Raw genomic sequence first — 16,131 nt, forward strand, 5'->3', positions numbered from 1 at the left:
AAGAAGAAAAGTGTCCCGATTCACAGACAACCAGATTGCGTATGTGAACAGTGACAAAAATTTCCAAGGAATCCACACAGTAAATAATAAAATTAATAAAAGAATTTATCAAGCTATCAGGATATGTCACCATATACACACCACTTGCATTTCTATTTACCAACAAAAAGAAATTGAAATGCATATATATTTGAAAAATACCACATATTTTAAAATATAAAATAACAGGGAAAATTAACTTTTTTTTTTTTTTTTTTGAGACAGAGTCTCACTCTGTCACCCAGGCTGGAGTGCAGTGGTGCCATCTTGGCTCACTCCAAACTGTCTCCTGGGTTCAAGCGATTCTCCTGCCTCAGACTCCTGAATAGCAGGGATTACAGGAGCATGCCACCACACCCAGCTTATTTTTGCATTTTTAGTAGGATGGGGTCTCACCATGTTGGCCAGGCCGGTCTGGAACTCCTAACCTCAAATGATCCACCCGCCTCAGCCTCCCAAAGTGCTTGGATTACAGGCTTGAGCCACCGTGCCTGGCAGATCTGTAAAGCTTTTATATTGAAAGATACAGAACATTGCAGACAGAATTTAAAGACCTATAGAAATGAGAGATACATTGTTCATGAATCAGCAGAATCAATATTATTAAGATATCAAATCTCCCAATATTGATCTACAAATTACTGCCATACCACTCAAAATCTAGGAAGCGGTTTTGGAGAAACTGACAATTCCAAAGCTAATAGGAAAAGAAAAGGACGTAGTATAGCCAAAACAACATTGAAAAAGAAGAATAAAGTTGGAGGATTTACACTACCTCATTATGAACTTATTTTAAATCTATAATGATCTAGCTACTATGGTATTGGCATAAAGAAAAATGAATAGATCAGTAGAACAGAATAAAAGAATTCGGAAGGAAATCCATGCAATATATAGTCGGTTGATTTTCTTTTCTTTTTTTTTTTAATTTTTATTCTACTTTAAGTTCCAGGATACATGTGCAGAATGTTCAGGTTTGTTAACATAGGTATACATGTGCCATGGTGGTTTGCTGCACCGATCAACCCGTCATCTAGGTTTTAAGCCCCGCATGCATTAGGTGTTTGTCCTAATGCTCTCCCTCCCCTTGCCCCCGACCCCTCAACAGGCCCCAGTGTGTGATGTTCCCCTCCCTGTGTCCATGTGTTCTCATTGTTCAACTCCCACTTATGAGTGAGAACATGCAGTGTTTGGTTTTCTATTCTTGTGTTAGTTTGCTGAAGATGATAGCTTCCAGCTTCATCCATGTCCCTGCAAAGGATGTGAACTCATTCTTTTTTTATGGCTGCATAGTATTCCACGGTGTATCTGTGCAACATTTTCTTTATCCAGTCTATCATTGATGGGCATATGGGTTAGTTCCAAGTCTTTGCTATTGTGAACAGTGCTGCAATAAACATATGTGTGCATGTGTCTTTATAGTAGAATAATTTACCATCAGAGAGAAAATTCCATGGAGGTTCAGTATTTCTTCTTTTCAGCATTTTCTGAAGTATCTCCAAAGCAGAAATGCAGTCTGTTGCTGCATATAGAGTGGGAAATAAGACTGGCAACTTTTCTGAGACTTATTCGTTGCATCCACATCATCTTTTTGTGGGTAGCCCTAAAATAATGTACTGTTCTTTTTTTTTTTTTTTTTTTTTTTTTGAGATGGAGTCTCGTTCTGTCGCCAGGCTGGAGGGCAGTGGCGTGATCTCAGCTCACTGCAACCTCCGCCTCCCAGGTTCAAGCAATTCTTTCTTCTGCCTCAGCCTCCTAGTAGCTGGGACTACAGGCACGTGCCACCATGCCCAGCTAATTTTTGTATTTTTAGTAGAGACGGGGTTTCACCATTTTGGCCAGGATGGTCTCAATCTCTTGATCTCATGATCCTCCTGCCTTGGCCTCCCAAAGTACTGAGATTACAGGCATGAGCCACCGCGCCCAGCCAATAATGTACTCTTCTAACCCTTCCCCCAAGCACAATCAAGTCAACCTAAATGATTCACTTGGAGCCTCACAAGCTTTGGTCTACAGGAACTGGACAGGTAAGTCAGAAGGAGTATCAGATAAACAAATTCGAGGAAAAGTGGATTCTGGGGCCAGATGTTAGTCCATTTCTTTTCTCTCTTTTGCTTTAACCATTTGTATTGCAGTTGCAGCAAATATTGTCTAAATGAGAAAAGCAAAGGAAGGGCATTGCCATAGTCAAAGAGGGAAATAATGAAAACGGAGAATAAATACAAGGAAAAAAGATGATTGAAGAAACAAGTCAAAAAGCACAGAATGGAGAAAAATCTAACATTTATTAACTACCTACTGTACATCAACTACAGTCTTAGTTGCTTTACATGAAATATCTTTATTCCTCAAAACAACTCAGATAAAGAAATATTGTCATTGCCCTTTTATAAATAATCTGAATCTCAATGAGGATCATCAACTTGCTCTAGGTGACAAAAATGAAGTGGTAAAGTGGAAAGTGTTTATTGCAAAAAGTCCCTAGTCTTTCCTGTGCACCAAGCTTTCCTATAGTTAAAGAAGGGAACCATATGCATGATCCTAAGGCCATGAAAGTTCTATCTCTGTTGGAGTGAGTACATGACAGACCTAAAAGATGCATTCTGATTGCAAATACTAACTAGCGAAGAGATTTTTTTTTACTGTGCTTCGAAAAATCTTGGCAATCATTCAAATTTATGACCTTCTCTGACAATGAAGGATATTTGATGTGATATAAAACAATTCAGTAATGGCCATGATTACAATCTGCTACTAAGAAGCAAGTTATACAATCACTATTGTACAGTGGTGACATTGACAATATGCATTCCCCACGCCACCATACACTGTTAACCATTCATCTCTCACTTGGAAAACAGACAAGTTGTGAACAGGGATTATAAAGCATCACTCAAAAAGATAGGACAATCAGTAGATTTCTGAAGGGTAACGATGCCTTTATAGGGTGAAGCTCACTTCCCAAAAGAAAAAGTGTTTCTGAAAGCAAATGGACCTTCATGTTCTATGAGAAATATCTGCCCTCAATGGCCTTCTCTTTAAGCCATATTGAACAATAGAAAAGTTACTTAAGCACTCATTCCCCTGTCTTTGGTGGGCTCCGTATCAAGTACAACTTGATCTCGTTGATATTATAAAACTCTCCTACAATCTGAAGGAGAAACTACCAACATTATCCATTATTTTTCACTTCATTTAAATTAACAAGCCTGACTTCATAACACTATTGGGAGAAGAGTAAAGTTCCCCTTCCCAAAGACAGTGTAGACAGGAAACATGTTTATGTATTGTTTGAATAACCCTACAATTAGACAAGACAAGCTACTGACTATAATTGGGTTTATGGGACACTGTCCCTGGAGTTTTAGAATTTGTAATACTATACAAATAGATGTTTAATTTGCTGCATGAATTGAAGACTTTTCAAAAGGAACAAATAGCTTAAATTGCCCTACACTGCCAATGGCTGGTTCTTTGCAGGATGTTTCTGCAGTGCAAACATCAGGACAACAGCAAGATGAAAGAAGTATCTGCCATGTGTCTCCTAGCATGAGACACATGTCACCATTTTCCTGAGTTTGAGAAGGAAACTCTGGGCTTGTTTCTAAGTGTCCAAAGTCTCTGTTACTTTATGGCTGCAGAAATCTATACCTTTTTTTGCCTTTATTCCCTGAGACTTCCAAATTATTTTGGATATATCTCCAGGAATGGCAGAAGAAACTGTGAACTTGGAAATCCAAACAGTTCCTAAGTAAGAAGATTATTACCAAATCAGAGGAAGAAAATCATGCCAATGGTACAGAGGTAAATAGATCAGTTAAAATGTGGTTTTGGAAAAAGAAAGAATGCAAAATATTGTTTCTTTTCTCATTCTTTTGTGATACTGATTAAATACACCATCCTCCTACCCTCACATTGCCAAAAGAAAATCTTACAGCAAAAGTAATATTTTAAGGATGTATCTGTTGACTTCCTGCTTAAATTTTTCTTATTAGTGACAAATTTCTTCAAAATATATTACTATCACTAACCTAGAGAACCATTTAAGAACAGAACACAAGTTCATATAAATAAAACATGCCAGATATGTGAAGGAGGGGGTTATGTTTTATATATGTGTGACGTTAATCCTTCTACGCATACGTACAGGTGAACATAACATAAAAAAAAGTTCCTGGCAAATTGGACATCTGTAAAAGTATTTTTCTTCCTGGGATTTTCTCACTACCCCAAAGTTCAGGTCATCATATTTGCGGTGTGCTTGCTGATGTACCTGATCACCTTGCTGGGCAACATTTTTCTGATCTCCATCACCATTCTAGATTCCCACCTGCACACCCCTATGTACCTCTTCCTCAGCAATCTCACCTTTCTGGACATCTGGTACTCCTCTTCTGCACTCACTCCAATGCTGGCAAACTTTGTTTCAGGGAGAAACACTATTTCATTCTCAGGGTGTGCCACTCAGATGTACCTCTCCCTTGCCGTGGGCTCCACTGAGTGTGTGCTCCTGCCCATGATGGCACATGACCGGTATGTGGCCATCTGCAACCCCCTGAGATACCCTATCATCATGAATAGGAGAACCTGTGTGCAGATTGCAGGTGGCTCCTGGATGACAGGCTGTCTCACTGCCCTGGTGGAAATGATGTCTGTGCTGCCACTGTCTCTCTGTGGTAATAGCATCATCAATCATTTCACTTGTGAAATTCTGGCCATCTTGAAATTGGTTTGTGTGGACACCTCCCTGGTGCAGTTAATCATGCTGGTGATCAGTGTACTTCTTCTCCCCATGCCAATGCTCCTCATTTGTATCTCTTATGCATTTATTCTCGCCAGTATCCTGAGAATCAGCTCAGTGGAAGGCCGAAGTAAAGCCTTTTCAACGTGCACAGCCCACCTGATGGTGGTAGTTTTGTTCTATGGGATGGCTCTCTCCATGTACCTGAAGCCCTCCACTGTAGATTCACAGGAAATAGATAAATTTATGGCTTTGGTGTATGCCGGACTAACCCCCATGTTGAATCCTATCATCTATAGTCTACGGAACAAAGAGGTGAAAGTGGCCTTGAAAAAATTGCTGATTAGAAATCCTTTTAATACTGCCTTCATTTCCATCCTCAAATAACAATCACACTCATATAGATAATCAACATTACCCAGAAAACTGCATAATAGTTTACTTAAACCAACCCTGGAAACTACTTATTTTCAATAGAAGTTTACTATTATGTCCTCTATTCTGATTTGTCTTAGAAGTAAAACTTTTCATATTAACAAATCATTTATGAAGAATAAATTAAGTTTCCAAGAAAGCAATTAGCATTTATTGAATATTAGTATAAAACTAAAATTAGATAATTGCCTATTGTTTCATATTTACTTTCTATAGCATCTCAGTGTCCAGCTGTGACATAAGCATAGTAACAATAAATATGCCAAAACTGTAAAATTTTGAGGATAGTCAATTTTGAAATAATTTACTCCAAATGATTCACAATTTCCCCTCAATTTAAAAAGAATATATGTTTTTTAATTAGTGTGGATACAACTCAAAGTATACACACATGCACACACACACACACACACACACACACACCCCTAATAATTTGTAAAACCAAAATAGCATCAATTTTGGAACTCTTCCTAGTTTCCAACATGTTAAAGTGGAAAAAACGTGGTTTTAAATGTAATGAAATATGAGTGATTTTGGGTTTTTCTGTTTTGTTTTGTTTTGTTTTGTTTTTTGAGACAGAGTCTTGCTCTGTCGCCCAGGCTGGAGTGCAGTGGCGCGATCTCGGCTCACTGCAAGCTCCGCCTCCGGGGTTCACGCCATTCTCCTGCCTCAGCCTCCTGAGTAGCTGGGACTACAGGCGCCCGCCACCACGCTCGGCTAATTTTTGTATTTTTAGTAGAGACAGGGTTTCACCTTGTTAGCCAGGATGGTCTCAATCTCCTGACCTTGTGATCCGCCTGCCTTGGCCTCCCAAAGTGCTGGGATTACAGGCGTGAGCCACCACGCCCGGCTGAGTGATTTTCTTTATTTGGAATGTTATATGTGGGGGATGAGAAAATATCTGTGTGTGTGCAAATATATCATAACAAGCGTTGGCACTATTGTAATCCTATGTATGAGGTGGAATAGATATACAATTGGGAGATCCTGAAGTATCTATGGATATAAGATTAGAATATACTTATATTGTACTTTGATTGTCTCAGTGAATTCATCAACACACACCTATCATGTTATTATTTTTCTTAAAGCATGCTGAATTGACCAGTTAATTAAAGCTGAGGAGTGAAATTATATTGCAAGATAAATAATATATGAATGCAGATACATATTGTAGAAACAGATTCATAAATATATGTGAGCAAAATTACATAAATTATAATTTTACCAATGTTACATATTGATGTACTTTTCCTTGTCTTTTCCACCCTCTCTGGAGCTATAGAATATTGAGGCCATTGTGCACACATTAGTTCTTTATCAGAGAAGGTTCCTTGGATTTATGTGGGTGATGGCTTTATCCTAGGGAGAAGGTACTTCTTGCTGCATACATATAACCTTCCTAAGCCTTAGGTGTAGGGAATATGATGCAATTACAGATAATGATTACAAGAGGTCCCAGACTGAGCAAGACAGAGCTTGCAAGAAATTACTCAGTTGTAGATAAATGGATTAGGAATGGAACCATGTAGAAGGAAAGAATTCAATGAGTAGGAAGTGTGCTGGTGATCTTAATCCAAGTGCTGTTAGCACACATCAGAACACTTTTCTTACTCAAGTATCAGATTCCCAGTTCTATTCAGAATCTCTACAAAGGTAGGTACTGGAAATTTTTATTAAGAATCAAAGCTACACAGTTATTTTTATTTCCATCCTTAAACATTTCAGGATCAGGCAGTAGTGACCACAGCATGATGCTGTTATTTGGCTGAAGAGGAGGAAGGATGTTAAAACTGTTAACCACTCAGTTTCTACACCAATTTTAGAAAAAAAAACTAATTCCAGGTAATCACAAACATTAAGCACACAATAATTCATCTTATGTGTTTATATGGGTGGAAAAAAACCTATAAAAATTGTATTGAATTTAAAGTTTTATGTTTCATCAGCTCCAGTGGGCATGTATCAGGCACATGATATCTTCTTCAAAGTCTTAATCAGTGTTTTTAAGGATGCAATGAACTAAATTAGGAATTGCAGTGTAGGACAAGCCAACAAGCTGTCCAGAAGCAAAACAACAAAATGGCCTTATCTACCTGGTTGGACCCCCACAAGCCTAGAAAAAGTCCTCAGATTTCAGCTACTTCTGCAAGAGTCATCTTGTCCAAACAAAGCCAAGATGGAGTTAACTTCTACGTAACCCAAGTATGTTTTCGTTGCTCTCCTCCCAAGGATGGAACTATATATGTAATCCTGAACTGTGTCCTGATTACATCTTCATTATTCCATGATGAGCAGCCCCCACCACTACAACATTTTAAAAATATTATCATTGACTGACAAATAATAATTGTATACATTTATGGGATACAATGTGATATTTTTCTCTATGTACACAAAGTGGGATGATTTATTATTTTTATTTTTTTCATTTCAAATTTTATCTTGGATTCAAGTAGTACATATGCAGGTTTCTTACAGGGGTATATTGCATGATGCTGAGGTTTGGGATACAAATGATCCTGTCATCCAGATAATGAGCACAGTACCCAACAGTTAGTTTTTCATCCCTTGCACCCATACCTCACTCCTCTATTATCCCCCCTGTCTATTGTTGCCATAAGTACCCAATGTTTAGCTCTCGCTTACAAGTGAGAACATGTGTTTTCTGTTTCTCCATTAAATGGCTTAGGAGAGTGGCCTGTAGCTGCATCCATGTTGCTACAAAAGGCATGATTTTGTTCTTATCTATGACTGCCTAGTATTCCATCGTATATATGTACCACATTTTCTTTACATAATCCACCGTGGGAACCTAGGATGGGCACCTAGGATGATTCCATGTCTTTGCTACTGTGAATAGTCCTGTGATGAACATATAAGTGCATGCATCTTTTTAGTAGAATGACTTATTTTCTTTTGGATATATACCCAGTAATGGGATTGGTGAGTGAAATGGTAGTTCTAAGTTCTTTAAGAAATCTCCAAACTGTTTTTCACAATGGGTGAACCAATTTACATTCCCACCAACAATGTATAAGCATTCCCTCTCTAAGCATTTCCATTTCTCTGCAGCCTTGCCAACATCTGCTGTTCTTTGGCTTTTTAGTAATAGCCATTCTGACAGTACAAGATGGTGTCTCATTGTGATTTTGATTTGCACTTCTCTTATGATTAGTGATGTTGAGCATTTTTTCGTATCTTTGTTGGCCACGTGTATGTCTTCTTTTGAGAAGTGTCTGTTCATGTCTTTTCCTTACTCCTTAATGGAGTTATTTGGTTTTTGCTTGTTGAATTAACTTCCTTATAGATTCTAGATATTAGACCTTTGTCAAATGCATAGTTTGCAAATATTTTCTCCCATTTTGTAAGTTGTCTGTTTACTCTGTTAATAGTTTCTTTTGCTGTGCAGAAGTTCTTTAGTTTAATTAGGTTCCACTTAATCAATTTTTCTTTTGTTGCAGTTGCTTTTGAGGACTTGGTCATAAATTATTTCCCAAGGCCAATGGCCAGAATGGTGTTTGCTAGGTTTTATTCAAGGATTCTTATAGTTTGAGGTCTTACATTTAAATCTTTAATCCATCTTGAGTACATTTTTGTGTATGGTGAAAAGTAGGAGTCCAGTCTCATTCTTCTGCATGTAGCTCGCCACCTATCCCAGTACCATTTATTGAATAGGGAGTCCTTCCTTCATTGTTTATTTTTGTCAACTTTGTAAAGATTAGATGGCTGTAGGTCCGTGGCTTCATTTCTGGGTTCTCTATTCTGTTCCACTGGTCTATGTGTCTGTTTATGTACCAGTACCAAGCTGTTTCAGTTATGGTGGCCTTATTGTATAGTTTTTAGAGTTGGGTAATATGATGTTCTTTTTCCTTTGTTCTTTTTGCTTAAGATTGCCTTGGGTATTCAGGGTCTTTTTGGTTCCATATGAATTTTAGCATAATTTTTCCAATTCCATGAAAAATTACATTGGAAGTTTGATAGGAATAGCATTGAATCTATAGATTGCTTTGGGCAGTGTGGCCGTTTTCGATATTGATTCTTCTAATCCATGAGCATGAAATGTTTTTCCATTTGTTTGTATCATCTGTGATTTCATTCAGCAGTGTTTTGTAGTTCTCCTTGTGGAGATCTTTCATCTCCTTGGTTAGATGTATCCCTAGGTATTTTATTTTTGTGTGTGGCTATTGTAAATGGGATTGCACTCTTGATTTGGCTTTTGGCTTGAATGCTATTGGTGTATAGAAATGCTACTAATTTTTGTGCATTGATTTTGTACGCTGAAACTTTACTGAAGTTGTTTATCAGTTCCAGGACCCTTTGAGCAGAATCTTTAGGGTTTTCTAGGTATAAAGTCGTATAATCAACAAAGAGAGATATTTTGACTTCTTATCCTATTTGGATGTCTTTTATTTCTCTTCTCTGATTGCTGTGGCTAAGACTTTCAGTACTATCTTCAATAGGAGTGGTGAGAGTAAGCATCACTGTCTTCTTTCAGTTCTCAAAGGGAATGCTTCCAACTTTTGCCCATTCAGTATGATGTTGGCTCTAAGTTTGTCACAGAAGGTTCTTATTATTTTGAGGTATGTCCCTTTGATGCCTAGTTTTTTGAGGGTGTTTATCATGAAGAGATGTTGGATTTTACCAAAGGCTTTGTCTACATCTATTGAGATGATCATATGGGATTTGTTTTTAATTGTGTTCATGTGGTGAATCACATTTATTGATTTGCATATGTTGAAACAACCTTGCATCCCAGGAACGAAACCTATTTGATTGTGGTGAATTAACTTTTTGATATATGCTGGATTCAATTTGCTAGTATTTTGTTGATGATTTTTTGCATCTTTCCTCCTCAGTAATATTGGCCTGTAGTTTTCTTTTTGCATCGTGTCTTTGCCAGGTTTTGTTATCAGGGTGATGCTGGCTTCATAGAATTAGTTAGGGAGGAGTCCCCCTTGATTTTATGAAAATTGTTGTAGTAGAATTGGTACCAGCTCTTCTTTGCACATCTGGTAGAATGCAACTGTAAATCCATCTAGTCCAGAGCTTTTTTTGGTTGGTAAGTATTTGGTTCCCAGTTCAATTTTGGAACTCAATATTGGATTGTTTAGGGTTTCAATTTCATCCTGATTCAGTCTTGGGGGGTTGTATATTTCCAGGAATTTACCCATTTCCTCTAAATTTTCTAGTTTGTGTGCATAGAGGTGTTCAGGATAGTCTCTGAGGATCTATTGCATTTCTGTCACAACAGTTATAATGTCATCTTTGTCATTTTTGTTTGTGATTACTTGGATCTTCTCTCCTTTTTTCTTTGTTAATAAATACAGAGCAGTTTATACATTCTGCAAAGTCAAACTGGATCTATTCTAGCTCCTCCTGACCCAAAGGAGGGAGAGAACATGTGGCTGATGGTCCAGGTGACTCAGGATTCTTGACTTTGCTTTTTCCATGCAGGATAATGACTGAACACATCCTCTGCCCTACATAATTTTGCCTTAGGGATCTTTCTTGAATCCGTTTCTATGATACTTAACACCCACTGCTGACTTCCTTCTCCCTTGGCACCTTTACTCTAAAGGTCAGAAAGGCTTACTATTATCTTTTTAAGCCTCACTTGCAGCTGGGGTGCTCATGGATATAGTTCCTGTCAATAAGAATAAGTGTAAGTTTTCTAGGGGCTCTGGGAAGGGTTTTGCTTTTAATACAAAGGGGCCTAAAGGCAGCATCTGCCTTGAATGTGGTCACTACGTTGTGGCCATGAGGAGATAAGCATGGTAGAATGACCGAGGAAATTGTACGCAGGCCAGTATGACAGGCCAAGTCACTGACATGGGCTATTTCAAACTACTGTTAACGCTTAATTTTAATCTTCTATCCACAGTCAGATGAAGCTAGTATGCCCTGCTTTTCCCAGAGCTGAGCTGGAGAGCAGGGTGTATGCGCAAGGCCCTGACAAGGGCACACAGGATCTACTAGTCAGTGCCACCAGAATGACTTCTCACTGCCTATGCCTGTGACTAAATGTCATCAAATGACATGTGAACAAATCTGGATACACTCTTAGTTGTGGATGGTGCAAAAGATTGCTAATGAAAGAGTTATTTTTTTGAAGTGTTAAAGTCCACCAAAATTACATCTCAAATTTGAAATATCATGAAGAGTCTCCCAAAAAAGGTAAAATCATCTGATGAACTGCTGCCCTTGCTCGCATTAGTAATCACATTTAGTACAAATATATTTTCCTAGATGGATGTCTAATTGTGACTGTGAAATATCATTAATGAGGTGGATGGATCACAAGGTCAGGAGATCAAGACCATCCTGGCTAACACGGTGAAACCCCGTCTCTACTAAAAATACAAAAAAAAAAAAAAAATTAGCCTGGCGTGGTGGCAGGCCCCTGTAGTCCCAGCTACTCTGGAGGCTGAGGCAGGAGAATGGTGTGAACCCGGGAGGAGCAGCTTGCAGTGAGCCAAGATTGCGCCACTGCACTCTAGCCTGGGTGACAGAGCAAGACTCTGTTTCCAAAAAAAAAAAAAAAAAAAATCATTAATGTAATATGTGCAGTCATGAGTCACCAAATCTACATTAAGAAAATGTCAGCCGGGTGCAGTGGCTCATGCCTGTAATCCCAGCACTTTGGGAGGCCAAGGTGGGCGGATCATGAGGTCAGGAGTTTGAGACCAGCCAATATGGTGAAACCTCATCTCTACTAAAAATACAAAAATTAGCCAGGTGTGGTGGTGCACACCTGTAGTCCCAGCTACTCAGGAGGCTCAGGCAGAAGAATCGCTTGAACTGGGGAGGCAGAGGTTGCAGTGAGCCGAGATCGCGCCACTGCACTCCAGCCTGGGTGACAGAGCGAGACTCCATCTCAAAAAAAAAAAAAAAGAAAATGTCTGACTCAGCAGAACTATCTTTGGAGATATGATCTAAACTATGGTAATTCTAAATCCATGTAATGGTAAGTCAAATTAAAGTGATATCTTGTTGAGATTATAAATTGCATCATATTTTGTTTATCCATCATTTCTCATTGAATGGTAGATTATTTTATACTAATAAAAAATTAAAGTCCAAAAAAGTGATGCAATCTGGCCTAGACCCTCAGGCAGCTAGTGGCACAATGATTCATTAAACTCCACCTGTGACTTTAAAATTATCACCCTTTTATTGTTTGACACTGTCTCTCAATTGTCTTGAGTCTTGCTTCAGCTTCACTTTGCAACTTATTTTTTTCCCCAAAGACCACTGAAGTATTTTCAAAGATTGGAGCCTGCACAAGGGAGATGGGGATGAACTTATAATTCCTCTTACAGTGCTTTTTAGGATCGAGGACGACCTGATTACCTAAGCAGCTACAACTGGCTCTCAACTAGCCCAGAAGGAAATAAATACAGAGTGGCTTCCATATCACCAAAGAAACATGGTCCCACCACAAATAATTGCATTGTAATGAGAAAGATGGCTATATAGTGTGGAAAAAAATTAATCAGGAAACAAAGGCAAGGCTTTGAATGCCACAGAAATGAAGGCTAGCAGGAGCTTACAGGGGAGAATGATTTACTTACAAGGTGTTAGCAACATAAGGAAAGAACAACTGAAATACATGTGGAACAGGGTCCTGGCTGCAGTGATAATACTAAAAGTAATAATAATAAATAGTAAAAATCCAGAATGCTTATTGAGTTATTACTGTGCTCTAGACACTCTTCTAAATTCTTTACATGCAGTAATTTAATACAAGCAATAATGCTGGAGTTGGTATTGGTAATATTTTATTCCATTTCATCAACCATATTGTCACTTCCACTTTCCAAATGAGCAACCTGAGTAAAAAGAGATTAAATGGCTTAGGTTATTTACAAATCAGGTATGTGGTGGAGCTGGAATCCAACCAATTCGACACAGACCCTTTCACTTAACCATTATGTTATTCTAATTCTCACAATCAGCTGAATGTCCTTGAACTCCTGTTTCCCTCTCAGCTTCACTAAAAAGCAGCTCTGCTGGAAAAACTGTGGAGCCCAGGTTCTTCAAAAGGTTCTGGGGTTGGACTAAACCTGCAAATCCTTGTGTGTGACCTCTCTTGAGAGTACAGGCAACTGTGGTTTACTTACGAAGACTGGGCAAATTTAGGGATAACTTAAACTAAAACACAAATCATAATCATTGCCCACCTTAGCCCTTGAGTATTCACAATAGTTGACCCTTGAACATGGGTTTGAATTGCACAGGTCCACTTATGCATGGATTTTCTTCCACCTCTACTACCCCTCAAACAGCAAGACCAGACTTTCCTCTTCCTCCTCTTCCTCAGCCTGCTCAACATGAAAAACATGAGGATGAAGACTTTTATGATGATCCATTTCCACTTAATAAATACTAAATATATTTTCTTTACCTTATGATTATCTTAATAACATTTTCTTTACCTTATGATTTTCTTAAAAACTTTTTCTTTTCTCTAGCTTAATTTATTGCAGAAACATAGTCTATCATCCATATAACATACAGAATATATGTTAGTCAAGTATTTATGTTATCAGTAAGGCTTCCAATCAACAGTAGGCTACTAGTAGTTAAGTTTTGGGGAAGTCAAAAGTTATATACAGATTTTAGACTGCATGGAGTTGGGGGTTGGCATCCCTGTATTCTCTTGATAGAGATGGGGAAATGCTGAGGTATGAATCCAGGTAGCATAGTACACACTTCCTCCTTCTAAATATCTTCAGGAATAATCTCTCAGGCTGTCATGCAATTGAACTTGAAGATATCTCCTTGCTGGACTAGCAATTTTAAATAAATTAATTATTTAAAAGTTATAAAAGAGAATATATGTATAATATACATATAATATATCACGTATATTAGCCAACTAATTCTTTTATAAAAGGTATACAAATAAACTAAGGTAAGAAAGAAATTATTAACAACAAAGGCTTCTATTTTAAAATGGCATTGGCTCAAGACACTTTGATTCAGCTTTTTTTATGGAACTACCACATGTATGAAGTTATATCAGCTATTATTTATTTATTTAGGTATTTTGTGTTTCCACTTGTAAACTGTAAGTCTCAAGAGAACACCAACCTTTCCATTTCTATACTATCCTGAATCCCCAGTTTCTTCAACAGTGCTGAAGATTTAAAAAGTACTTTAAATAAATATTTGTTAAATGAACCAAAAGCAGATATTAGAAAACAAAAAATTTAACTCAGTTGAATTCATAAAAAATTAACAGTAAATGAAATTTTAGTTAGCTCATTTAAAAAGAAAAAATAGAAATGTGTTAAATTGTGAACAATACAAGCAGTAGAAGGACATACAAAGATGTAATTTTTAGAATGAGAAAATGTTATAAATAGAGTGGTGTATTAATTAATTTGAAAATCCTGTTGCAATGGAGGATTTTTGAAAAAATAAAATGTAGAGGGTGCAGCCAAGATGGCTGAATAGGAAGAGCTCCAGTCTACAGCTCCCAGCATGAGTGACGCAGAAGACGGGTGATTTCTGCATTTCCATCTGAGGTACTGGGTTCATCTCACTAGGGAGTGCCAGACAGTGGGCACAGGACAGTGGGTGCAGCGCACCGTGCGTGAGCTGAAGCAGGGCGAAGCATTGCCTCACTTGGGAAGCGCAAGGGATAAGGGAGTTCCCTTTCCTAGTCAAAGAAATGGGTGACAGATGGCACCTGGAAAATCGGGTCACTCCCACCCTAATACTGTGCTTTTCCGACGGGCTTAAAAAAGGGCGCACCAGGAGATTATATCCCGCACATGGCTCGGAGGGTCCTACGCCCACAGAGTCTCGCTGATTGCTAGCACAGCAGTCTGAGATCAAACTGCAAGGTGGCAGCGAGGCTGGGGGAGGTCAGCCCACCATTGCCCAGGCTTGCTTAGGTAAACAAAGCAGCCGGGAAGCTCGAACTGGGTGGAGCCCACCACAGCTCAAGGAGGCCTGCCTGCCTCTGTAGGCTCCACCTCTGGCGGCAGGGCACAGACAAACAAAAAGACAGCAGTAACCTCTGCAGACTTAAATGTCCCTGTCTGACAGCTTTGAAGAGAGCAGTGGTTCTCCCAGCATGCAGCTGGAGATCTGAGAACGGGCACTCTGCCTCCTCAAATAAGTCCCTGACCCCTAACTCCCGAGCAGCTTAACTGGGAGGCGCCCCCCGGTAGGGGCAGACTGACACCTCACACGGCCAGGTACTCCTCTGAGACAAAACTTCCAGAGGAACGATCAGACAGCGGCATTCGTGGTTCACGAAAATCTGCTGTTCTGCAGCCACCACTGCTGATACCCAGGCAAACTGTCTGGAGTGGCCTCTAGCAAACTCCAACAGACCTGCAGCTGAGGTCCTGTCTGTTAGAAGGAAAACTAACAAACAGAAAGGACATCCACACCAAAAACCCATCTGTACATCACCATCATCAAAGACCAAAAGTAGATAAAACCACAAAGATGGGGAAAAAACAGAGCAGAAAAACTGGAAACTCTAAAAAGCAGAGCACCTCTCCTCCTCCGAAGGAATGCAGTTCCTCACCAGCACGGAAGAAAGCTGGATGGAGAATGACTTTGACGAGCTGAGAGAAGAAGGCTTCAGACGATCAAACTACTCCGAGCTACAGGAGGAAATTCAAACCAAACGCAAAGAAGTTAAAAACTTTGAAAAAAATTTAGATGAATGTATAACTAGAATAACCAATACAGAGAAGTGCTTAAAGGAGCTGATGGAGCTGAAAGCCAAGGCTCGAGAACTACGTGAAGAATGCAGAAGCCTCAGGAGCCGATGCAATCAACTGGAAGAAAGGGTATCAGGGATGGAAGATGAAATGAATGAAATGAAGTGAGAAGGGAAGTTTAGAGAAAAAATAATAAAAAGAAACGAACAAAGCCTCCAATAAATATGG

General features: G+C 38.9%; 1 protein-coding gene across 1 annotated transcript; it reads left to right on the forward strand.

The window, feature by feature from the left end:
• Positions 1–2,018: 2,018 nt before the first annotated feature.
• On the forward strand, positions 2,019–5,167 carry OR13F1 (olfactory receptor family 13 subfamily F member 1). The gene is made up of 2 exons (XM_004048384.5): positions 2,019–2,066; positions 4,211–5,167. The coding sequence occupies exons 1-2, from the start codon at positions 2,019–2,021 to the stop codon at positions 5,165–5,167; spliced, it is 1,005 nt and encodes a 334-aa protein (XP_004048432.5).
• The last annotated feature ends 10,964 nt before the right edge of the window (positions 5,168–16,131 follow it).

This window comes from Gorilla gorilla, chromosome 13 (genome assembly GCF_029281585.2).
Source record: "Gorilla gorilla gorilla isolate KB3781 chromosome 13, NHGRI_mGorGor1-v2.1_pri, whole genome shotgun sequence".
NCBI lineage: Eukaryota > Metazoa > Chordata > Mammalia > Primates > Hominidae > Gorilla > Gorilla gorilla.

What these genes read in the sequence shown, in the direction of transcription:
- OR13F1 (XM_004048384.5), top strand. Translation starts at nt 2,019, where the DNA reads ATGATTCACTTGGAGCCTCACAAGCTTTGGTCTACAGGAACTGGACAG. An exon ending in GGTCTACAGGAACTGGACAG is followed by an intron (nt 2,067 to 4,210) that starts GTAAGTCAGAAG and finishes CATAAAAAAAAG; the next exon opens with TTCCTGGCAAATTGGACATC.